Source organism: Aulonocara stuartgranti, assembly GCF_965226115.1.
Source record: "Aulonocara stuartgranti genome assembly, chromosome: 11".
Lineage (NCBI taxonomy): Eukaryota > Metazoa > Chordata > Actinopteri > Cichliformes > Cichlidae > Aulonocara > Aulonocara stuartgranti.
In genome coordinates this window covers 19,666,645-19,692,289 of record NC_138947.1, presented here as the reverse complement: position 1 = coordinate 19,692,289, position 25,645 = coordinate 19,666,645, and the positions used below count along the sequence as shown (strand labels likewise).

At 40.6% G+C, this 25,645-nt stretch overlaps 1 protein-coding gene and 1 long non-coding RNA gene across 8 annotated transcripts; one reads left to right on the top strand and one right to left on the bottom strand.

Moving 5' to 3' along the window:
* Positions 1–3,784: 3,784 nt before the first annotated feature.
* Positions 3,785–4,709, top strand: LOC309717130. Its single transcript, XR_014279629.1, has 3 exons — positions 3,785–3,868; positions 3,963–4,004; positions 4,153–4,709. It is a non-coding gene; the product is annotated as an uncharacterized lncRNA (long non-coding RNA).
* Positions 4,710–5,317: 608 nt separating this feature from the next.
* LOC309717112 (free fatty acid receptor 2) lies at positions 5,318–10,442 on the bottom strand. 7 transcript variants are annotated; one of them, XM_082551408.1, is made up of 3 exons: positions 10,228–10,243; positions 7,891–8,233; positions 5,318–7,279 (listed from the first exon to the last, which is right to left on the bottom strand). In XM_082551408.1, exon 3 carries the CDS (start codon positions 7,046–7,048, stop codon positions 6,041–6,043), a length of 1,008 nt encoding a protein of 335 aa, XP_082407534.1. In that variant the 5' UTR covers positions 7,049–7,279; positions 7,891–8,233; positions 10,228–10,243; the 3' UTR covers positions 5,318–6,040. The 7 variants fall into 7 exon arrangements, with proteins under 7 accessions (XP_082407534.1, XP_082407536.1, XP_082407537.1 ...); XM_082551410.1 differs by lacking the exon at positions 10,228–10,243 and having other exon boundaries at positions 7,891–7,956; positions 8,137–8,388; XM_082551411.1 differs by lacking the exon at positions 7,891–8,233 and having other exon boundaries at positions 10,228–10,442.
* Positions 10,443–25,645: the final 15,203 nt, after the last annotated feature.

Below are 25,645 nucleotides of genomic sequence, written 5' to 3'. Positions count from 1 at the left end.
ATTCTGGCGATTTGAAAAAAAAATTTTTAATCAGAATGTTATTGATATAAGTCTACTTGTTGTTAGTAATCTACGCAACATTGCTTTCAAATTATATGCAGTTCAAACTGCAATACTGGACATCAGTAGTAGTAATTGATTCAGTGTAGCACTATAGAAGACCCTTTGCAGCATTTATTAATACACGATTTCTTTTACTACTAGCACCACCTTCTGCTCCAAAAATATACCTCCAGATTCGCCCAGAACCACACACCGATCAGTGGGCTCTCCTGTGTCTCACCGGAGGTTTCTACCCCAGTAGACTCACTCTCACCTGGACCTACCAAAGCGCAGCAACCGTTATCGATCACCTCTCAGTCACCAATTGCACCCTTCCTGCTGACAAGCCTCACAGCAACCTGTCTGAACATCCATCCAATGAAGCCCTGCTGTCTTCAGATTTGTTGGTGAACTCTGAGCCTCGGCGCCAGTCGAAGTGTCTCCAGGTGATGGACAACCACAGCCGGGAAATGTATCTCCTCAGTGTTTTTTCTCTCCCAAATAAGCAGTCCTTGAAAACAGGCATAACCTTCACGTGTTGGGTGCAGGACCACCCTGCCATGACAACTGCTCTGACTGCCTCCTTCACTTGGGGTAAATAAGGCAGGAAAATTAATTAATTTCCTAAATATGTTAATCTTATACAGGAGAAAGGTGTCTCAAAGGCAGCTATTGAGATAATGAATGTAGGATTTTCTTTTTTTATATAATTTAAATTCCCTTTTGGTATTTTTTTAATCAAATTGTTATCCTCCCAATGAAAAATGGGACTTTATGCCACAAGTTTTAATTATTTATCTTTGTTTCTGTCGGTTCAGCATGACAGATGGTTCTAAATATTACGATACCTACTGTTTGTTAAGGAGAAGGCTGTCCGGGGCATGAATCACTGCTGTAGCAGATTTAGAGCTCATGTCACAGCACAAACACAGCTCCTAGCTGCTGAATTCATCTAACTTTGACCCAGAATAGGAAAGTGAACTAATTTAAACTACTGAATGAATTAAAATGTTTTAGCTTCAGCCTGTTGTTAGCACTTCACACAACCTTAATTAGATTTTGTTTTTTGTTTTTGAGAATGCAGTCGACTTTTTATGTAAACTATTGATTAGCTGGCAGGTGCCCATTGTTTATTAATGTCACATAATGCTCTTATCTTGATATTTTTCTGACATCTGATAAATGTGGGCTCGGTAATGTCTGTACTTTCAGTTCTGACAAAACCAGCCTGCTTTTTAGCCAATAAACCAAAGACTGTGTTCACTCACTGTCTGTTAGCTTTGTGCTGTTAAGTGTTTGAGGTAGAAGAATTGGGATTTTGAAAGCTTATGCCTGAAGCGTCTAAAAGAGCAGAAAGTAAAATGGATTAGCAGATTTATGTGTAAAAGAACAACAACATATAAAAACATACAGTCAAGAAAACAATGAGCTAAAAGCACAGTTTTTATTAGATGGACATTAGCACTGCAATGTCACCCTCTGGTTTGTGAAGCCCTTGTTTGAAGCCTCTATATTAGCATTTTAGTTTTTTTGTTATTACATATTGTTCTTCTGGAGCCAGAAGTGACCATATTTGGACGACGGAGTGGAATGCTCAGCTATCAACTAACACAGGCTTGATTAGAAAGGTGTATCCATAGGCTGTATGCAGGCAGGCAAAGAAACCTGGTAATCAGTACAACGCCACAAACACAGTTGAGAGGTCCAGCTCAATAATTGAAATTAGCACAGGCGACAGCATCCACCTCTCTACCCTTTCCACTCCTAATTTAATTGTAACAGTGATTTTATTTATTGATTGCTTGTTTTAAAGTTTTTTAACATGAGATTTTTTAGCTACAATGATGGCGACCGTGGCTCAGGGGGTTGGGAAGCGTATCTGTAACCGGAAGGTCGCCGGTTCGATCCCCGGGCTCTCTGTCCTGGTCGTTGTGTCCTTGGGCAAGACACTTCACCTACCGCCTACTGGTGTTGGCCAGAGGGGCCGATGGCGCGATATGGCAGCCTCGCTTCTGTCAGTCTGCCCCAGGGCAGCTGTGGCTACAACTGTAGCTGCCTCCACCAGTGTATGAATGCGAGAGTGAATGAATAGTGGCATTGTAAAGCGCTTTGGGTGCCTTGAAAAGCGCTATATAAATCCAATCCATTATTATTATATCAGATCAGATGGTAAGTTTGGGCTGTTAATGATTTCTTTGAATTGTTCTTTTTCCAGGGTGGAATGGTTGTACAGCATGCATCTTTAATGACTTTAAAAAAACAAGAATTTGGTGAACAAGTTTATTGCACATATATACACACCCACTAATATTCCCTTTGCAAGTTGCACTTTGAACAGAAACCTTTGGTAGACAAAACCAGGCTCCTGGTGTAATTGTTGTATGGATATTTGACCGGCCTTCTTGGGAGAATTAGTAGACTTCATTTAACTTGGTTGGTTTCCAGGCAAAAGTCCATTCCAGAAGAAATTTCAAAACAACTTCCAAGAGCTTTTGTTCAAAGAGCTGTGCATAGCATACATAAGAATACAGTTATTCTGATGTGTCAGTAATTCAAGATGATGAGAGGAAATTGGATGGGATGTTCAGGAACAACCCAGAAACCACCAACACTCAGGCCTGCTATGAACTGGAATCTGCTGGAACACCATGTTACTGTCCAGAGTGAAGCCAGTTTTATATCATATTTGACTCAAAGGCTGTCACAGAAAATATTAATGGGGGTGTATGTATATATTTTAGATTTTATGTATAATTTTGACCCTGTGTTAGTTACAGAAAAAACCTTAGACTCAAACCATGACATTCATGCCTGTGATGAGTCAAAGTAAGCTTGTGAGTTTCACTTTTGTTGCCAGCCTCAAGTGGCCAGTTGAGGAACCGCAGCTCTTGCACAGTGGATTTCATTTTTTAGCCCAGGAGACAGTTGCTTCATTTATAGATGCTAAAACATAACCTCACAGGAAAGGTAATTACAGGCTCATGTCATTACTTTAAAAATTTGTTTGAGGAGCTTTAGTTTTTTTATGTATACAGGCCTGTGTCTTATTGTGGTGGGGCGTGGTCTGCGGTGCCGTGCAGGGAGGGTGGACGCAACTGCACGGCATCCTTGATCACGCCCACCTAGTTATAAACACGGGGACTCAGGGGTTGGTGTGTTGTGGTGTGACAAATATTGAATAAAATGGCTCAAACCTATGATCCCTGGACCCTCATTCACACCACACTTATACTTTATCAGTCTGATATTTGTAATGCAGTTGCTCCGCCTACAAAACAAAGATTCATCAGGAGATTTTTTTTATATTCATCACAGGCTCAGAGGGGCTTTAACCACAGGTCCCGTTACTTTGTCAAAGCAGACTTTTTTTTTACTGGAATACCCCAAATCTCTTTTTAATCTTCTTTAGTGATCTATAGGAAAAATCCCTTTAATAAACAATGTCTTCACGAACCACAGGTCCTGACATACTACCCGTCACTTGCTCAGTATTCACTACCACTTCACTCTTAATCTGGGTCACACATTGATCATTCCAAAGCAACAGATTGCCTGCAATACTGCATACTTGAACAAATTAATGATTTTCTCCAATCAATCCTTACACACCTCTCCTCCCAGGGAGGAGGAGAACGTCCGTCAGCCAAAGCCAGCTCGACCTCCTTGATTTAAATCTGTCACGCTCAATAACATGATAAGTCGGTGCTAATCAGTCTTTATTTTCTTCTTTTTTTTACAGATGCCCCACCTAATGAGCTGATTTTATACTTGAACATTGCAAAGATGTGTTTCCTCTCTGCAACGACCGTTTGGTTTTTATTGAATGGTAAGAGTAATTCTGTTTAGCATTGCATGTAGTTGTTAAAAAAAATGTTTTTAATTTTTGTGATCATCAATTTTCTCAATCGTGTGCCACACAGCAGTCAGAAATATCTGGGCGAAGGGAAAATGAAATCTGCCACGTGAGTACTGTATTCTTCAGCCTTTGACAAACGCACATAAGCACACACACACACAAGGCTGATTTTCTTATTGTTTTATCCCTGTAACCTATCACACATCATTAAGGAAAAGTCAACAGTGATGCAATAACCAAATATTGTGTTCCAGGAAAGACAAAATGAAAAAGGAGAAAGGATTGCCGGCTGTTCAGCTGAGCTCTTCTCATCAGACCAACCTTTTACAAACAACATTCAACTCATCAGGAAAAGAAAAAACAATTATCAGTGAATGACGTGCATAGGTCCGTCTCACTTTTTCATGTGAAAAATTCTCCAGATTTTAAACCACATCTGTATGCATGTATATTCTGCTGTGCTCTTTCATAGTGTATAATCTGTAATCGCTGATGTGTACAAGTGACTCATCCCTGTAACTTTTTATCCTATGGCATGCTGACTCGCAGATTTTTGGATTTGTGCGTCGTGTCAATGGCTGTTAACCCACACGTCTTAGTCATTCACTGGGGTCTGTTTGTCAAAATGAATGATTCATGCACGATCCACCTGTCAAACAGATACAGTGATCGGCTCAACCTCTGTGCAGGCCTAATCCTCGCTAAATAGGATTACAGCCGATGCCAGCGCTTGCTTGTGTGATAGCATTGTTTATGTTTGCAGCGTGTGGGGTGAGATCTTGATTCACTTTTTGGAGGAAGTTCATTTTAAATTTAGACCTGCCCACACTGCCAAGAATAAAAAAAAAACAAATACTGGCAGAAATGATAAACATTGAACAGCTGAGTGAGCTGATGGATCTTCAGTATAATCAGATTAGTGACATCAAAAATCAAAGAGGCAGCTCAGTAAGCTTTCTATTACTCATCCTGCTTTTATGTGTAAATACATAAAATGTGCATAAAAACATTTACATATGATATCACTGATATGCCGATGGCAACTGTTGATCACTTGATGCAGGCGGTCTTTACGGGCATTTTTCATATTTCTCATCCCCCTTCTTTCCAAAACAAATTAGTCCTTATCTCTTTTCTTCCACTCACTCATACGCACACAATCACCTCGTACCTGTCTGCTGCCAATGTTAAGGTTATTAATTAACTCAATTTATTATTGTACAGTTTGTTTATGAAAATAATGTTTGTGCGGTTTGCTTTTGCTTCCATCAGTCCTTTCTTCCTTTTCCCGTCATTTACACTCACACGTGTGTGTCCACACAAACACTGTTTACACCTGCTGGCGTGGTTTCTTTACAAAATAATGCATGAGTCAGACATCATGCAAAATGTATAATCTTATTTGAATATGAAAATAAGCTTTATTTATGTGTTATTATATTATTACAACCCCCGTTATGCATATATATGTGTACATTCATACATCTCTCTTTCTTTATATATCCCATATAAATATAAGAACAGCCATCATCTTACAAATGCAAACATATGTACAATTACAAAGCGAACTGCTCTCTATTTTCAGCATGCTTGTATCTGCATGAAGATGCCACACATTTTCTCTTTCTTCTGCTACTTCTTCTTCAACCACCACTGCTTGACACATAATGACCGTATTGTTGCAAGCAATATCCTGTTCACGACTAAGGATGTTGGTTGGAACATTTAATCTCCAATTGCAGAGAGATGACGTGCAACGCTGTTGCTTAGATATTCATTTTGTTACAGTCTCTGCTGCGATGCTCCACAATACCTGCCTGCATTTAAGGGTCTCTGTACTTCTCTTACACTATGCGAGAAATGTTGTTATGTCCTGGTGACAGTTCAAAGTAGGCTGTCTCTGAGGTTTTACCCGATGCGCTGCATACAAAATTGGCATGGCGTGCTTAGGAAGACTGAAGGTTACCTGTCTTGTCTCATTTCCAAAAAGGAATGTCATCAAACAAAAATACACTGCACTGTATAAAGCCAAGTCATTTTCTCACATGTGTAAACATTAACATGGCATTAATTTTCTGCTCCCAGGGATGAAGAAATAAGACAACAGTAAAGGCAGCCGCTTACAGGTCCCTTTCTGTCAGCTCAGATAGCATTGATCTCCTCTTGTGTGTGTTCCTTATCTTGTGCAGTCTTGGTAATTCCCCCGCACAAGGCCTGGAGCAGGTGACAAGACATGCACCTCTGGAGACGGCTTTTAACCCCTTCCATCACACTACTCACATTCCCTCTCACAGCAGAGGAAGAAAAGTAGAAAATAAGAGGGTCTAGACAGGCATTGAAGGTGCTGCACAGCAGGGCCTTGTCTCTCCACGCCGGACTTTTCTTGTTTATAAAACCAATGATGTGTGAGACGTTGTAGGGTCCAAAACATAGAGCAAACACCACCAGGGTTCCCAAAGCCATGCCCATGGCTCGGATGCGCCGGCGCCGGTCAATGTGTTGCAGCTTTGAGAGAATTCTGATGAAGTTGATGTAGCAAAAACTAGAAATCAGGAAAGGGATGCAGAAAAGCACCACACAAAGCTCCAGGCGCACAGGCAGGAGGACGTTCAGCTGAGACTCGGTGAAGTTCTCATAGCATTGTTTTCTGCTATCGCTGCTAGGGTGAGCTGAGGCGTTGAGGCGTTCAGTGGGGATAAAGGGCACGATAAACACGATACTAAGTTGGGCGGTGGAGAAAATCCAGAAGAAAATGCTGGCAGCTACAGCATACACAGGTCGCCGCTTCAGAGTGTGCCGAATGGGGAAAGCCACACCCAAGTAGCGCTCTACACTGACTGCAGTGAGGAAAAAGGTGCTGTTGTAGATGGTCATGTAGAAGATAAAGCCAGACAGCGGACAGAGGGCATAGGGCATGTTCCACATCATGCCGTTCATTGCTTCCTGCATCTTGAAGGGCAGGAAGATGAGGAAGAGGAGGTCGGAAATGGTCAGGTTGAGGAGCAGGATGTCAATCGGGGTGGGTTTCTGCCTTACTTTCTTACAAAAAGTGTAGAAAGCCAATATATTGGCCGGGAAGCCCAGCACAAAGGTAATGACGTAGACAGAGAGACAAAGTGCTGTGTGGCACCGCTGCGTGGTGGGCTCCATGTGAATCTTTCAACTCGGTCAAGAATTGAGATGTGTCACATTATATCCCCGACCCCGGGGATGAATAGACTGTAGAACAAGGAGGTTTTATCTGTGGGGCAGCACCGACCACAGAAGACGAAGGCTTCTTATTGGCTCAGTGTCCTGGAACAAACCCAACGAGACAGAGCAGTTTTTCTGTCCCCACCAATAAACCACAGCTCATCGTTTCCTCCAGGGCTTTGAGCTCTGCTGATAAGAAAGAATGAAAAGAGATTACCACACAGCACAGCAAACTATTTTAAACTATGAGTATAAAATTGACACTTCATTTGAAAATGTGCTGTTCATACAATAAATGTTTTTCCTACAAAAAAAGGTAGGAGGCATCCCAAAGTATGCTGTAATTCTGTTTTTTCTATATTCCTTCTTAATTTTCTTCCACATCACTACTTCAGAGTTGATTGTGGTTGTGTATTATCTCTTAATGAGAAGACAGTGTTTTAACCCGGCACACGAGTTTGTATACAAACCATAATACTGTGTTATTGCTTGTTCCTTGTTGTAAATACAGTGCAGCAGTGCTTTTATCATTAAGTCCCAGCCCTTGTTCTTACTGTATACACAAATACTGGACATGTTGTGAAAATGATAACCCTCATAAACTTAATGAGTTAACTACACGAGGGAAATTAGCGTCTCAAAGCTTTACTTTGCCACGACTTTTACAACACAGTTCTATCTGTATCTGTTTCCTGCATCATCGTATAAAGGAAATAGAAAGTCAAGACAGCGGTAAGGAAAGTTTTATAATCTATAAATCAACCTATTGGAGGAATATTAAAATGAAAGTAGTTTCTTACCCTTTATGGGGCAACGTCCATCGAGTGAATATCTGTGTCAGACGCTCAGCTCTTATAGTCCAGTGTCTGAGAAGAGGAACTATTTTTTTCTAACTATTCTCTATAGTGCTGTGATGAAACTAAAGATTTTACACCAATTTAAGCAACTCGGACAAGTCCACAGTGACAATTTTTGTCAGCTCACAAATCCTCACTCCTGCAACAGACTTCCCATTCTTGGCATTTTTCATGAGCAGCGTGGCTTACCTCCTAGTGCGTCTTCCTTGCTGTTTTGTTTGATCACCTCTGCGCACCTTACCTCCAAGCTGCTGTCTCTTGGCACATCCCCTATTTACCTGTTAATCTAAACATCCAGTGCAGATAATAGAAATGACTATTAGTGAGATATTGCTGCAATTTATCTCCCACTCTCGCCAAACATGGTTTCCCTGGTAACAACTGGCCTTTTTTTCAGCATGGGCGGTACAGACGGACTCCGTCAGGCTGTTTGATCGTAGGTTTTCTTTACTATATTTAGTCATCAATGCCCAATGCTTCTTTACATTTGCCTCTTTAATATGAGTCAGTGGAGATAAGCATTGGTCAAGGGAGATGGCCCAGTGACAGAGCGGTCCCTCCTTTTACAGCATGTGGTGAGAACAGCAATGTGGATGATGTTGTTTGAATAGTCATATACTGCACACAGTAATAAAAAAATCTAATAACCCGTGGCTGACTTGAAGACTGGAAAGGCTTTACTTTTAGAGATAATTCTGTATCCTGCTGCAGCTCAAAAACACTCTGAGATATCAGAGGTCAGAGGCCCTTTTTTTGTATTTATCACCTGCTGCTTGACCCTGCTCTACCATCCAAGAGCAGGGTCAAGTTTAAATTGAACAGGTTTAAATGGAGAAGACTGGTTTATTTCAGAAGCAGAGACGTGAGCTTTGGAAGTTAAAATGACTCAAAGGTGAACAAAGAGTTCTTTTGATGTTGCTTAATGTATGTAAATCACTCTGAGGCGGTTTCACTTGTGCTTAAATGCCTGACTCCAACGTTTGACTTTTGGGTATTTTGTCTGACCTAACTTCATGTTAGTTATTTATCCCTTTACCAGGTCAGTTACGTCTTGGTGATGCTATTGATCCCATTTAAAAGCCTCCTTTCAACTTCCGTACACCCCAGGCAACGACCAAACAAACAATGTGTGCGGTTCACGCAGTGCAGTTATTTCAACAGACAGACACACTGTGTTGCACAAGCTGTTGTGTCCCGCTGCGTGAGCTGATTTTACAGAGTGACATCACGTAGTTTCTAAGATTCTATCTGTCCAAAAAGTTTACTGTAACACTTTGTGGTGTTTCATCATTGGAGGACAATTTGACTTGGTGAACAAATCAAATCAAATCCAGGAACAAATTTAAAAAAAAAAATTGGTTTCATTTTTCATTTTCTTATTTTATATTTTATTCTCTCCTGTCCTATAAAATGAAATCATATTCAGATTATTATTTATTATATTACAGTTGCTGTCACTACCAATGGAAAAAGTGTTGTAACAGAAACCTTGCCAGGGTGTCATTGAACTTTCTCTTATTTTGATCATAGCTTTGAGTACAATAATGAGTTTCATCATTCTTAGCAGAAAGAGGAAGATAGGGGACTTAAAAAATATTCCCAAAATTAAATTTCTCAACATTAAGATCTTAGTGAGTTTTCAAATCCACACAGATGATGACAAAATTCTGGTGGTCAAATACTGATCTGATTTTACTTCCTTAATCGTCTTAAAATTACTTAACTGGAGTTCAAGTATTGGAATTTCAGGAGTAGGACCACGCCTCCATAAACGCTCCTTCCGGTTCTCTTCTACATAAGTTCCCCCTGTTCTACAAGCTGTTCATTCTTGTTTACATTACCCTCCCTCCCCTTTTCAATTCTTTAACTTCTTCACTTCTATTTAGTAGATGGGGATCTGCCAGGCCCGGGAGCTGCTGCCGGTATCCTTCGAGGCGTTCCCCAAACCGCAGCTCAATTCATGTCCAAATCATTCACCTTTACCTACTAAAATGCTGTTAAACCTAAAATAAGGACGTGGGCCCAGCTATTGAAATGAGTCCTGAAATACTTGCATCACTTGCATACTACCATATATGTTTTATGGAAACATTAGATTAGATGAAACTTAGGTTCCTCCAGGAAACACAGCAGAATGTGAGCAGAAATATACCATATATACAGTTTCACTTTAACTTAACCCAAAACTCAAGACAAACATCAGCCAGTAATTCATTGACTACAATTTTAGAATTATAATCCAATACAGCACAATTTCAGTTTAAGAGGTTTGTGTCTTACCTTTTAGCAGCGCCCTTTGTAGTCAAACGAACCACCGGGATCGTCTGTCCACCTCCTGGCCTCCAGGTTCTCCCTGAACACCTCCAAAAACACCTTTATTGCCTCAGCCAAACTGTCACGAGTTCGAAAATGTTGAGCAATGAAACAAACCAACAGAGGCCCAGGAGAGTGCAATCAAACAATGAGTTTATTAGTACACACGCAGGAGAAGAAGTATCACATCAGCACACGTCTCGTGCTAAGAATACACTTGAAAATGATTTTATAACATCAGGGTTAACGCGTCCTTCTTGCGTCGATTACAGATCAAATACATCGATTACAGTAAATGGTACATCTTAGATGGCTAAAAACAGACACAGAAGTTCCTCCTTCTATAACACCTTCCGTACATGGCAATAAATTTCAAGCCTAGATGGTCTCTAAGGGCTTGTCCTTTTCTTAACTGGTCTTCTGTCATCTGTTACTAAGTAAACTGAAATGCAGTTAGAAGAAATGAATTTCGGGCCTTTGGCCTGGCAGGCTTCTGGATTATATGTGTGTTGTAAGCGTGTATGCTGTCTATCCTTCTATGCTCCAAGTCACCCACACAATAGATTGTGAAGACATAGTGCTTCACAAAGCTTAAAACCTTCTTTAATAGACTGAGCAGCAACACTGAATGAGCACAAACATGCATGTGTATAAAATAATCATAGCTGCACCTGTAATAAAAGGTTAACGTGGTGGCAATAGCTTTAATAAACATCTTTAATGCAATATCAAGGCTGTAGGATATATTATTAATGCAATGTTAATAATGCAGGTTATATTCTAGCAGTAAAATAATTTCTGTATCTCCACAATACACATATACACATATACACATATACACATATATAAATACAGAGTATATAATAGGGATAAATATAATAAATAGGAATAAGAATACCAGAGAACTGCACATTTCAACTATTGTGAGTCTATTGCACCGTTATATATTAAAAAATATATATATTGCACAGTGAAAAAGGCACTACAGCGCTCTCTTTGTCCCCGTTTCCCCTCCCTCTCCCCTCCAGCGAGGAGTTAAACAGTTTCATGGCGTTTGGGACAAAGTCTTTAAGTCTGTTGGTTCTTGACTTTGGGAGAAGCAACCTGTCACTTAACAGGCTCCTCTGGTTGTTTATGGCTGTGTGCAGAGGATGCCCAGCATTGTCAATAATGTCCAACTTAATGTCGTCTTCTCTGCCACTGTCACCAGAGTGTCCAGCTTCATGCCAACCACAGAGCCAGCCTTCCTGATTAGTTTTTCCAGCCTGGACACTTCCTTCTTTGCTGTGCTGCCCCCCAGCACACCACAGCATAGAACATATACACTATACTACTGTACTCCAAAGAAAACTACATACTTTATTAGGTACACCTCGTGGGACCCCGTTTTGTCTTCAAACTGCTTTAATTCTTCATGTCAGAGGTTCAACAAGGTGCTAGAAACATTTCTCTGAGATTTGGTCCATTTTTACAAGATAGCATCAGCAGATTTGTCAGCTGCTCATCCATGATGTGAATCTCCCGTTCCACCACATCCCAAAGGTGCTCTATTAGATTTAGATCTGGTGATTGTGGAGACCATTTGAGTGCAGTGAACTAATTTTCATGTCCAAGAAACCAGCTTGAGATGAAGAGCGAGTGGCATGGGATGTTATACCACTGGAAGAAGCCACAACAAGAGATGAGCACACTGTGGTTATAGATTCTTAGTTGATAAGGTTGGCCTTCTGCTGATAAAGCCCATCTGCCTCAAAGTTTGGCATTATGGGCGTTCAAAGATGCGCTTCCACCTACCGTCGTTGTAACGAGTGGTTATTTATGTTGTTGTTGCTTTGTTGCTTTCCTATCAGGTCAACAAAATCTAGCCATCAACAAGAGATTTTCACCCGGAGAACTACAGGCTCACTGGATATTTTTCTCTTTTCTGACCTTTCTCTGTAAACCCTACAGAGAAAGGTCACCTTAAATCACCTTTTTTTCCATTCCCATGGTCTGCTTGAACCTCAGCAGGTCTTTACCGTGTCTGTGTGCCTGATTGCACTGAGCTGCTGATTGACTGTTTTTGTCAACAAGCAGTTGAAAAGGTGTACCTAATAAAGTGACAGGGAATGCATAATAGTTTTCCAAACAACAACAGCATCAGTGGGCAAATGCTGCAAATCAACATCTGTTTTCAGTCAAAGCCTGCTATTGTCTGTGGTAATTATGACTGGAGAAAAGGAGGAAGATAGGTGACATTATCACAGAGCGACTAGTCTGAATAATGAGGGGGTTGAGGTGGATGGATGGATGGTGCAAAAGACTTTTATTATTACTGGTTATTAGTCTAACCATTATGATGAAGGCACCATAGCATTAAAAAAAATAATCACTTTGAGCCAAACCACATTCAGACCCTTAGGTCAAATCATAAAAGAGAAGTAACTGTGATGATTGTTAGGAGGATCAGATTAGAACATATAAAGGTGCTAAGCTCAAACAAATTATATATTTTAACCTTTAATTTAAAGAGCCTGTTGAATAATGCTTATTTTTATCTGGTAGGATGTGCAGTTAGGCAGTAAGTAGGCACATTAGCTGTGTTATTGCTAGTGTACTTCAGGGGCTGTGATGAGCCTCATGGAACAAAAAAAGGGCTGATTCATTCTTTCAGGTGTGGTATGTGTGCTCCTAAAGCCACAAAATAAACAAGCATTGACGTTCCAGGCGGGTGTTGCAGGTATGTGTGTAAAAGGGAAACAAGGGATTTTCCCAGCGGTACTGGACAGGTTGAGTGGTGTGAAAACAGGCTGTGAATGGCAGCAACAGACTCACAACCCTAAGGTGTTTTTCAGAGCTCTGAACACTGGGAATGTAGTCAGACAAAGCTGATGCAATAGGATGATATTTGTGACAGTACACACAAAATAGAACAAGGACATGACTCGGATGCAGAATGTCGAAGTACAGAGAAAAGCGTTCAGAGCGGCGGTCTGTGTGGTGACTGAAGCAGCAGGAATAAAATCAGGCATTATATTAGCGAGGGTTGGTGATGAAAAACAATATCAGAGTCCTCTGTCTGCCTCAAAATAATAGCTTTTACTTGTGCATTTATTTTGTATTATTTTACCACAATAAAATAGCTAATTACCCACAGGAGACTATTTTTTTTCCTCTGAGGCAGTATCCCAGAGGTACACTAGACAGAGTGGTGATAAAGTGTTAATGCTCCTGCTAATTATAAATTGGGATTTATTTTATTCTGATGAAGTTGTAATATTTATACCAAATTTAGGAAAAAAACTAATATGGATGTTAATATATATTAATAATTGAAGATTTTAATAATTGTCAGCCATGAAAAAAACTGCTTGAATTTCACACCGTTGTGTGATATGATTAAGATAATAAACTAGTCGTTCCAGCGTCCATCTGCTCTGTGCTCAGTGGGAAAGGCCACTTTGAAGTTGAATTGTCATGACTGTTACAGTGTCAAGTGTTTGTATTGCTGGAGAGCACAAACATGAGCAACAGAGACAAGAGCTTTGCTGTCTTATTAACAGCCTTTTCAAGAGAAATTGCAAGCGGTTAGAGATGCTCACGCAGTGGAATAAAGGGGACACAACTACGTGCTTCACCTTCACGTTTCTCACTAAGTGGTGAAAATACAAATTAGGTCAGGTTTCCGGAGTCTTTATGAGAAAGAGGAAGTAAATAAAAAACTTTCTGTTTAGGTAACCGCGGCTGTTTGCGACACTGTTTTGTTTTTCTAAGATGCAATGACTGTGAATGTTTTCCACCAGCTTCTAATCATTTCTGTGTGGGAACTAAATACATTTTCCATTTAATGTCCGGTGGAAAGAACAACATTTTACAGTCATACAGTAGGCTGAATGTTGGGCTATGGTGGAACTCAGTAATCATAAACTAGTGGTTAGGGTTTGAGGGATCATCAGATGATTAATGCAACAGGCAATTTTTGTTTTGTTGCAAATTTTAGGAAATATAGTTGTTTTATTGTCTTTTGACCTGTTTTTGTTTGTTTGAAGTTCTTTTTAGTGAAATAAGTCATGGTCCTGGGTTGGTGACCCAGTGGTTTGTGTTTTGAATTAATAATAGTCTTTGCTTTCGATCGTGGGGCGATCGTGGCTCAAGAGTTGGGAGTTCGCCTTGTAATCGGAAGGTTGCCGGTTTGAGCCCCGGCTTGGACAGTCTCGGTCGTTGTGTCCTTGGGCAAGACACTTCGCCCGTTGCCTACTGGTGGTGGTCAGAGGGCCTGGTGGCGCCAGTGTCCGGCAGCCTTGCCTCCTTCAGTGCGCCCCAGGGTGGCTGTGGCTACAATGTAGCTTGCCATCACATGTGGATGACTGGATGTGTAAAGCGCTTTGGGGTCCTTAGGGGCTAAGTAAAGCGCTATACAAATACAGGCCATTTACCATTTGCTTTCATTATTATTTAGAATTTCTCATGGTTTCTGTGCCTTCCCCATGTTCCACGTTTAGTTACTCTTGTCTCCGTGTTTCTTGTTCTCTCTGTTCCCTCTGTTCCACTAGTCATCCTGTCTCCGGGTCTCAGTGTCTAGTCTTGTCTCTGTTTTAATTTCCCCAGTCACAGTGCTAAACTCCCGTGTTTTGTCTGCATCTATAGTGGTCATGCTTCCTGTTTTATTTTGATAGTCCTGTGTTCAGTATACTGAGTTCTGCTTCTCCTTTGTCTCCTTATATGTGATTATTCCCAGCTGTGCTCTCCTCCTGTCTCATTCCCTCCTTACCCCCTTCTGTATTTAAGCCCTGTGTTTTCCTCTGGACGTTGTCGTGTTGTCCCGTGTGCTATAAGTTTCTCTGTGGTTTTTCAAGGTCCTGGCAATGTCTAGCTTCCTGGTCTCTACTCTTTTAGTCCTTAGCCTTCCTGTTTCCAGTTTAGATTTCGATTTCGTGACTTTCAGGTTTTGTTTGGTTTTCAGCTTCAGTGCAATAAAAGCTGCCTCTTTAACGTCCCCCTTCTGTGTCTGCGAGTCCTGAGTTTGGGTCCTCATCCTGCCTGCCACATTCTTTTTTTTTAACAAGTCCAGAGAGTTGTCCGTCTATCCGTCCATCCATCCAGCAGTCAGAATAAAATCAAGGTGGAGGGCTGGAGCCTTGCTCAGCTGTCATGGGGTGAGAGATGGGGTATCAGTCTGTTGCATAGCTGGCACAGAGAGACAGAAAACCATCCGCCTTCGAATTCACACCTACAACTCATTTAGAATCACTAGTTAACCCAGCATGCATATCTTTAGACTGTGAGAGGAAGCCAAGTACTCAGACAGAGGCAACACGGTTATAGTTGTGTGTGTCTTTAACAAATTATACTATATTCAGACTACTGAATACTGAGCTTCATTATAATGGAGAACCAGCTGTACATACGTCACATTATACTCTTAATTTCATAGTTTATCTGATCACAGGGGCAGCTGCCTCTTAAGAGTACATTTGTTTTGGTCTAGAGATTAAAGATATCCTGAAGCAAGACTACATGGGAAAAAGAAATGTTGACTACTGCTAAATTCTGGTTCCATGTTAAAAGCTATAAGACCTTGGATCATTTAAAATAAATTAATTAATTATGTTACATCAAGTAGATATTTCAACAATGAGGAGACTGCTGCTCTGCGCTTCACGGACTTGAGCATCCCAGAAGCTTCCTCGCTAATCCCCCTGTTAATACCCAGAGCATGAACCTATAAGCTTCCTTATGTTTGTAGCAGGCAGAGGGAAAAAATAACAACATAATTCTCCCATCTCTGCAGAAGAGTTCAGTGGCTGTTAGCTAACATATTGCTATTTGAAGAGTGACTTTGGGTCCGACATAGCTGGACTTATTTAATTCCCAGTGATACAGTAATGAAATAAAGCTTGCTATGTTGAAAAGATAATCCATTTGGCTGGCAACCTTATCAGAGATGAACTAAGTCTAAAGAATAGCTGTGTAAAAATAGACACCACTACAAGTATCACAGCAAAATAAATAGATCTTCAGTCCCTGGCTACCCATCCATATCAACTAATCACTTTTATAATCATCACTTATTTTCTTTTTACATAGAAATACCAAGAGGAAACTCTGTAGTCTCATTACAAACTGCTGTGCAGTTTACACTCATTGCCAAACATGTGCAATTAATGTTTCAGCCAATTTGTCCTTTGTGTAAGTCTCTTTAACACAGAAGCCATTATTAACTCTCAGTATAACTCAGCATGACCTTCTTTCTATTGGGAAAAAGGCCAAGTCCCACACCTGTACAATGAAACCAGTCATGGACATTTATTGGATTATCTGCTGTTGCTGGCAGTAAAAGTAAAGCTAATGTCGAGACTGCTGCATGAACGGTTGTTGTTTCGTGTTCTGAGATCTCAGACATGTCGTGTTTATAGTTTCGAAACACTGATGGTCTCACGTCATCGGCCACTCATCACGAGCCAGAAAGATATGAATATGCAAAACAGGAAATGGCTTGTTGATTATTTATGGAACTTGAAGAACTGAGCTCTTTGTGTCACCTGCCAGCCAGCATAATTTATCTGCTTTTTATTTACAGTACAATTAGATCTTTGATTACTCTTGTGCTGCAGTTACTCAGCTTTGATCCAGGTATTGAATACAGAGTACTTTCAGTCCTTTCGTTTCCATTAAAGAGGGGTAAGCTGTTAAACTGCTAAATGAGTAAAACATATTGAACTGGATAGCTAGATGTTGAAAAGACGCCGATCCTCAGACCAGAAGCTTGGATCTCAGAGATTAGACGGAAAAAAAATGTGTCTAAGGATCAAAAAGCATAGTAGTTAAAATGCATCTCATTATAGGGGCAGAAGAAAGTTAAATCAATGGTTTTGTCAAACAGCGGGTGATTGGCAAGATGAAAGGAGCCTTCGATTGGACCAAAGCCACAAGACCGACACATTACACTTATCCTTGAAGGCAGAAAAAACTTGAAAGTCACTAGTCTTGTGGATGTAAGTGTGAAAATTACTCGGTAACAACAGAGAATACGCTCTTCAGAGTATTTGCAGTGTAATACAAAAGAAAGCAGGAAAGCAGCTGTGCTTCCATGTTAAGATGAGATGAAATTTTAATGATCGCCATGGGGAACATTAGCCACATTTGGGAGCATTAAGATGAGAAGTGAGCTGGTGATGACCTCACACCAGCACTTTTCTGTAAAAGGAGTAGCTCTAATAGCAATAATTGCTCTGCCTGATTTTGCTTCTTAAAGGAGATTAGAAAAAAGGTGACTGGCTAAAAAAATGTAAAAAAAAAAAAAACACAAAAAAACTCATAACTGAAAATCATTTTGATATATAATTGAGGAAGACGTTCCTCAGTGGCAGAAACCAGCACTAATAATTAAAACTGGAGAGCACAAAGATGAACAACAGAGACAAGAGCTGCTTTGCTGTCTTATCAACAGCCTTTTCAAGAGAAACTGCAAGTGGTTAGAGATGCTCACACAATGGAGAAAAGTGGACACAACTATGAGCTTCACCTTCACGATTCTCACTAAGTGGTGAAAATATAAATTAAGTCAGGTTTCCAGAGAAAGAGGAAGGAAATTAAAAAGAAAACTTTCTGTTTAGGTAACCACCACCATTTGTGACACCTCTTAATGTCTTTTTTATTTCACTTACTTTAATTTACTTTACTTTTGCTTATTAGAGGCTCAGCTGCCTCTTAAGAGTACATTTGTTTGGTCCACCTTAGAAGACACTAAAGATATCCTAAAGCAAGACTACATGGAAAAAAAGAAATGATGACTGCGTCTAGATTCTGGTTCCATCTTAAAACCTGTAAGTCCTTGGATCATTTAAAATAAATTGTGTTACATCAAGTAGATATTTCAACAATGAGGAGACTATTGCTCTGCACTTCGGACTTGAGCATCCCAGGAGCTTCCTCGCTAATTATTTTCCAACTATTCCAATAATTTTACAACTGGGAATTATTTTTAACCATAACTACTCTAGCAGAACCCAGAAAAGAAAAATATGGTCCTGGAAATTAGCATAATAGGTCAATAATAGGACAAAATCAGCAACAATGACCGATTTAGTTTTTGATCTATTCTTTCATCAGGACTTTGTGGGAATGTTTGATCAGAATTTATTGATAGTAGCTCCGTTATATATTACAAAAACCTATCCTGGCCACTGACATCAAATGTTCTGAGCTCTGACTGGTGCACGGACTGTGTGACATCACTTTTGTGTAATCTGAGGAAAGCAAAGCACAAAGAAAAGAAAAAACCTTTCATATAAAATAACAAAGGATGGTCATCATTTTTGAATATTTGAGTTTTCATACATTTTCATCCTCCCTGCATCTGTGTGTGTTCTCTCCAGGTACTCCAGTTTTCTCCAGCAGTCCAAAGACATGCACAGGGTTAGCTTAATTGGTGATTCTAAATTCACTGTAGGTGTGAATGAGAGCGTGAAGGGTTGACAGTGTGTCAGCCCTGCAACAGATTTTTTTTGTCTTTTGTCCACGGTGTAACACACAAGCCACCCTATGACAGGTAGGGATGTGATCCCCAAAGATTTGAGTGCTTTCTGACATAAAACATATATTTTCTCTGTTTCTTTGTTTTGGGGGGATTTAAAATATGTAAACTGAAGAAACACGTATAGCCAAAGATCCCTATGGTATCAAAAAGTCTTGAATGAAATTCCTTCAAAACCTACAAAAATGAGGGTCAACATAAACTCTACGAGGTCAAAATTCTGCCACAGCTATTTGCAGTCATTTGAGATCCATTTGGGGTAAAAGTCCTAAAAATAGCCCAAACGTTTCTAGTGAAAATGGAAACCCATTTTAGCTGGAGATGCCCATTCCTAGAAGGAAGAACATCTATTTTCACTTACACAGAAAACATAACATTCACTAGAAAATGTGTTTTCAGGGCATATAATATTGAAATATTGATTATAGCAGCTTAACATAAATGGACTAATGACTCCTAATTGAAGCATCCACATGGAAAATGCACTGCCATGCTAAATAAACAATTTCATCTCTTATACATATTACATATTGACCACTAAAATAAACTAGGCTTTGAGGCCTCTAAGCATGCCCTGCAGAATTTAAGATAAATAAAACATATTGTATATAACAGTGTTCCTGGCTTTTAAGCGCTCCTTATTCAGCGTCCTCTTTGAAGGCTGATAGAACAACAGAACTTTTTGTAGGTCAGAAAAATGTCACTTCGTTGAGACCTTCAACATACATTACAATGTCCTTATCAAAAGCAGCTCAAATATATATGATAGAGAGCAATTTTATAAACGTGAAGCCTGCCAAAAAATTGTAAATGTCACTGTTAACTCCCCCAGAGGCCTGCTTAATGTGAGGTCACATGGCACCGCAGTGGCATTTTAAAGGGGCAGAGATATTACGAGATTCCCCGGGACTTCGCTTTTTTTGCAACACAAAGTCGAGGCAGAATAAGCTGAAACAAACTGCTACTCACAACATGTGTAGCCAGTGTTGATTTTCAGTGTGGGTTGTTTTTCTGATTAAACGTTTAGTTTTAAATGCCACAACTAATAACAAAAGCCAGTCATGGGTTTGCAGAAGTCATGTCTGTGATTAACTTAGTCTGGAAAAACTAATTATTGAAAATGAAAACCAAGATCATTTTGACGCAAGACCAAAGCAATCAATAGAGTCCACCACACCACCTGCACTGCTCTCATATATTGATTGGTGTGTGCGTGCACTTATCTTGGGGTCTGCTAATTTTTATAAATCTTTTTTTCCTTTTTTTTGTGACCTGTTTTGTTGTTTTCTTATAGGTCAAGAATAAAATAGGCAGTTGGAACCATTAAACTGTAGGTCCCCTTCAAAACATTTAGGTTTTGATCATTTTCACCTGCGTGATAACTTAGCAACTGTTCTTTGTCTTTGGGAGGTCCTTGAGGCTGACAGTAATGTCAATGGAGTAACTATACAAAAAATTAAAGGAACTCTTAAAAAACACATCACATCTCAGTGGGGGAAAAATCATCCTGGATATCTGTACTGATACGGACTAACTAATGTGTCGGGAATGAATGGATGCTATATCATTTGATGAGAAGGGAAATTATCAACCTTCAGAGGGCTAATTTCAAAGACATCCCGAAAATCAAAGGCAAATGATGCGGCAGGCTATCCCTGATAATATCGGGACCTGCTCATAATGAGAGAACAGATGGTGTTCTGGAGGATCTCCTCCCAGATCTGAACCAGGGCATCACTGAGCTCCTGGACACTCTGAGCTCCAACCTGTCAGCCTTGGATGGGCTGAACCATAATGTTCCAGAGGTGTTAGATTTAGGTCAGGTGAGTGTGGAGGGGCCTTCATCATCCAGGAATTTCCACATGAGGACAAACATTGTTGTGTATCAGGAGTAACCCGGGACCCACTGGGGTAGGGTCTCACAGGGAGTCCAAGGATTTCCTCCCTACACTGAATTACAGGGGGATGTTACCAAGCCTGTAGAGGTCATACCTTCAGTGACCTGCCTCCCAAGACCATCACTGACCCACCCTCAAACCTGTCTGTTGAACAATGTTATAAGCAACATAATGTTCTTCACTGCTTCTCCAGACCCTTTCACATCTTTCACATGTACTCAGGGTGAACCTGCTGTCCATCTGTAAAAAGTACATGGTGGCAGTGGCTGACCTGACAATTCTGGTATTCTATTGCAATGCCAATCGGGCTCCAAAGTGCTGGGCAGTGAACACAGGGCCCAATAGAGGACTTTGGTCCCTGAGGCCACCATCATAAAGTCTGTTTTTGATTGTTTGGTCATTTTGAAGCTCTCTGGCCATGTTCATCTTGTTCCTCCTTACACAAAGGAGCAGATACTGATCCTTTTTGTGGTGTTAAAGAACATTTGAGGCCTAGCCCATATCTCCTAGAGTAACTGCGTGTCTCCTAAAATCTCCACCACGCTCTTGAGACTGTGCTGGGAGAAAAAGCAAACCTTATGGCAGTGGTACATATTGATGCGCCATCCTGGAGTGGTCTTGGTGAACTTGGTGCTCTACTCTGGTTGAAAACTATTCCTTTGAGCCGTGTGTATACAATTCTTAGCCCCAGAATTTACATCTGTGTAGATGATGATGTTGCACCATGTTCATCAAGTTCTGTTCTAGCCAACAAATTCTAAGTCATGTTTTGCTAAGCATTCAAATTTTACTCAATGCATGCAAATCAGTTTTGCAAATTTAGCAGGTTATCACATAATTATTTCCCCCAGTGTAGATTTGGATTAACACTCTTTGCTATCAAGGTAGAAAAGGGTCCTGTGTGAAGGATGAAAAAAGAGAGAGGGTGAGAGAGCAAGCTGTAACCTAATGAGAGTTCCTCTGGGATGCAGTTTGAAGGTGAGCCCTGGAGCTGTGTTAGCTAGCAGGGTCATGCTGATGTTGCCACATTAGGTAGATTTCTCCTTTTAGAGCTTGCCTGGCTAAGTATGTGAGTGTTGAGATGCCCAGGAATGCTGACAAAAACTGGTCGAGTCCTAGTCAGTTTTGGGTTCGACGTGGTTCTCCATTGGCAGTGCATTAGCTACGGACAGCTGGTTTACTTGCAGAGAGTGTCTGTTCCCAGATGGCGGCAGTGTCCAAAGTATGTGGTAAACTAGTCTGTAGGCCTCTCTTGCTGCTGCTGCTGCTAGTTCATCAGGCAGCCACAGCAAAAAGCAAACTTATTCAAAGAACTGAAGTGAAACCAAATGTTAAAAACCAAGTGTCTACTACAGCCACTGTCTGTGCTTTTCATCCCATATTTTTCACACTTCTCCGATTCCAGGTGAACTCCAGAACCGAAGAAGCCTGTCTTCCTTCTCCGTTCCAGCCCACCTGTTACCCAATCAGCCGACGCACAGTTGGGACACCTTCTGTTGGGGTTTAAGAGAACTGCACAGGACCACTTTTGTGTAGTTTCCCGAATTCTTTTATATGAGGATGAGAACAAACAAATACTGGTCCAGATGAGTTCAGTCAAGCAATGATTTTATTAAACACACGCATGGGGAGATGTACACCGTGGCATCATCAGCATAGATATCCGCTAGAAAGCACACTTCAAAATGGTTCTCGCATCAGCAAACAATATAACATGCATTAGTTACAGTTAGACAAGTTTCCGTTATCAGCAATTTATATATATATATATATATATATATATGCCTTCTTGTTCCAGTAGCCCACTTTTCGTCAGGGTGCCCTGGTTCCTCAACACCTGACGCGGACCTTGTTGATCCGGGCGACGTCCGAGCCGGCATGCCTTCATATTTATCTGTCTCGCTCATGTCTGCGGTAGGCTTGCTTAGCATAGGGGGTCTAGCCTTAGGACCCTTACTGGATACAGACGCCCCAGGCAGGAATCGAACTTGCGATCCTCTGTTCCAAAGGCGTGTAGTCTAACCACTACGCTATCCAGATATATATATATATAGATATATATATATATATATATACATACATACAGTGGGGCAAAAAAGTATTTAGTCAGCCACCGATTGTGCAAGTTCCCCCACCTAAAATGATGACAGAGGTCAGTAATTTGCACCAGAGGTACACTTCAACTGTGAGAGACAGAATGTGAAAAAAAAATCCATGAATTCACATGGTAGGATTTGTAAAGAATTTATACGTAAATTAGGGTGGAAAATAAGTATTTGGTCACCTCAAACAAGGAAAATCTCTGGCTCTCACAGACCTGTAACATCTTCTGTAAGAAGCTTTTCTGTCCCCCACTCGTTACCTGTATGAATGGCACCTGTTTGAACTCATCATCTGTATAAAAGACACCTGTCCACAGCCTCAAACAGTCAGACTCCAAACTCCGCCATGGCCAAGACCAAAGAGCTTTCGAAGGACACCAGGAAAAGTATTGTAGACCTGCACCAGACTGGGAAGAGTGAATCTACAATAGGCAAGCAGCTTGGTGTGAAAAAATCAACTGTGGGAGCAATCATCAGAAAATGGGAGACATACAAGACCACTGATAATCTCCCTCGATCTGGGGCTCCACGCAAGATCTCATCCCGTGGGGTCAAAATGATCATGAGAACGGTGAGCAAAGATCCCAGAACCACACGGGGGGACCTGGTGAATGACCTGCAGAGAGCTGGGACCAAAGTAACAAAGGTCACCATCAGTAACACACTACAACGGCAGGGAATCAAATCCCGCAGTGCCAGACGTGTTCCGCTGCTGAAGCCAGTGCATGTCCAGGCCCGTCTGAAGTTTGCCAGAGAGCACATGGATGATACAGCAGAGGATTGGGAGAATGTCATGTGGTCAGATGAAACCAAAGTAGAACTTTTTGGTATAAACTCAACTCGTCGTGTTTGGAGGAAGAAGAATACTGAGTTGCATCCCAAGAACACCATACCTACTGTGAAGCATGGGGGTGGAAACATCATGCTATGGGGCTGTTTTTCTGCCAAGGGGACAGGACGACTGATCCGTGTTAAGGACAGAATGAATGGGGCCATGTATCGTGAGATTTTGAGCCAAAACCTCCTTCCATCAGTGAGAACTTTGAAGATTAAACGAGGCTGGGTCTTCCAACATAACAATGATCCAAAACACACCGCCCGGGCAACAAAGGAGTGGCTCCGTAAGAAGCATTTGAAAGTCCTGGAGTGGCCTAGCCAGTCTCCAGACCTCAACCCCATAGAAAATCTGTGGCGGGAGTTGAAAGTCCGTGTTGCTCGGCGACAGCCCCAAAACATCACTGCTCTCGAGAAGATCTGCATGGAGGAATGGGCCAAAATACCAGCTACTGTGTGTGCAAACCTGGTAAAGACCTATAGTAAACGTTTGACCTCTGTTATTGCCAACAAAGGTTATGTTACAAAGTATTGAGTTGTATTTTTGTTATTGACCAAATACTTATTTTCCACCCTGATTTACGAATAAATTCTTTACAAATCCTACCATGTGGATTCATGGATTTTTTTTTTCACATTCTGTCTCTCACAGTTGAAGTGTACCTCTGGTGCAAATTACTGACCTCTGTCATCATTTTAGGTGGGGAAACTTGCACAATCGGTGGCTGACTAAATGCTTTTTTGCCCCACTGTGTGTGTGTGTGTGTGTGTGTGTGTGTGTGTGTGTGTGTGTGTGTATGTATGTATAACCATACAAGGCTATTTCAACTGTCTTAACCTCCAGATGTTTCCTGTTGATTTGCACTTCTTATGCTTATCTTTAGTACATTGTGTCCGAACTGTTGCTATATAGGCACAAATGCAGTTACGAGCAAAATATATATATATCTCCTCTAAACTAAAACTTAATCTAGTCTTATTTGTGTCTGTAAGCTTGTTTGCATTGGCCTTCTTGCGCTCTCAGTCACTTACACAATATGTCGGCCTGAGCACTCACGCCAGACGAAGCTTATGACCTTAAATTGGACTGAGCGCCAACTCTTCATGAGCACAATGTCTGTATAAAATGACTACGACTACGCATTTAATAAAAGTTTTAATAAAATGCCACTAATAAAAGCCATGTTAGCAATGATATATTTTCTTTCATTTCCACAGTAGGTTGAAAACCCCTCTCCAGACGCTCTTCATATTCAAATACCGTCGTAAACAGATACAACCGTGGTACCATAAATCAAGCATTAGAACCTCGGCTAGTGAAGGTATTCGCTGCCCTTTGTTCTCTACATTCAATGTGTTACATGTAATGTAGGTGGTTAGTAATTTGATTTGCTGTAGTTTCTACTAGGAAGCCATTGAATTCTTGAGAACCCCGGTTACCCTGGCTAGCATAACAATTTGATTTGGCACTACAAGCTTATGCTTTGTCTTTGTCTTTAAGTAGTAACATGGTGTTTACACTGACTCCTACATTTGTGTGGCCTAACCTATTTTCTTATTTTCTTGGTTAAGATTAGTAGTGTTCAGGGGTTGAGTTGTATTGAACTAAGAGTAATTGCTACTGGTATCACCCTAGTGTTATGTTCTTTCTTCTGTTGCCAAGCCAACTGTTAAAACACTATTATACTCCTTTCCAGTGCAGCGTGTTTCATCACTGACGTATGCTGTGGTGCATATCAAACAACTGGTAAGATGTAGGCTAATTTAAAAGCACTATTGATTTTTCTCCATTGTAACCTGAAGCCATGTTTTATTACTTTATCTAAATCAACATGTCCCTCTAGTAAAACTGGATCCCTACTTCACTGTCTCATGTTTTTTACTATTATAAAGAAAGAGTGTGTGTGTGTGTATATATATACATACATACATATATATATATATATATATATATATATACACATGACAAAATACATTTTCTGTCTTTTTTATTTATTTGGTGTTCAAATCAATATAAAAACATTTTAAGAAAATAC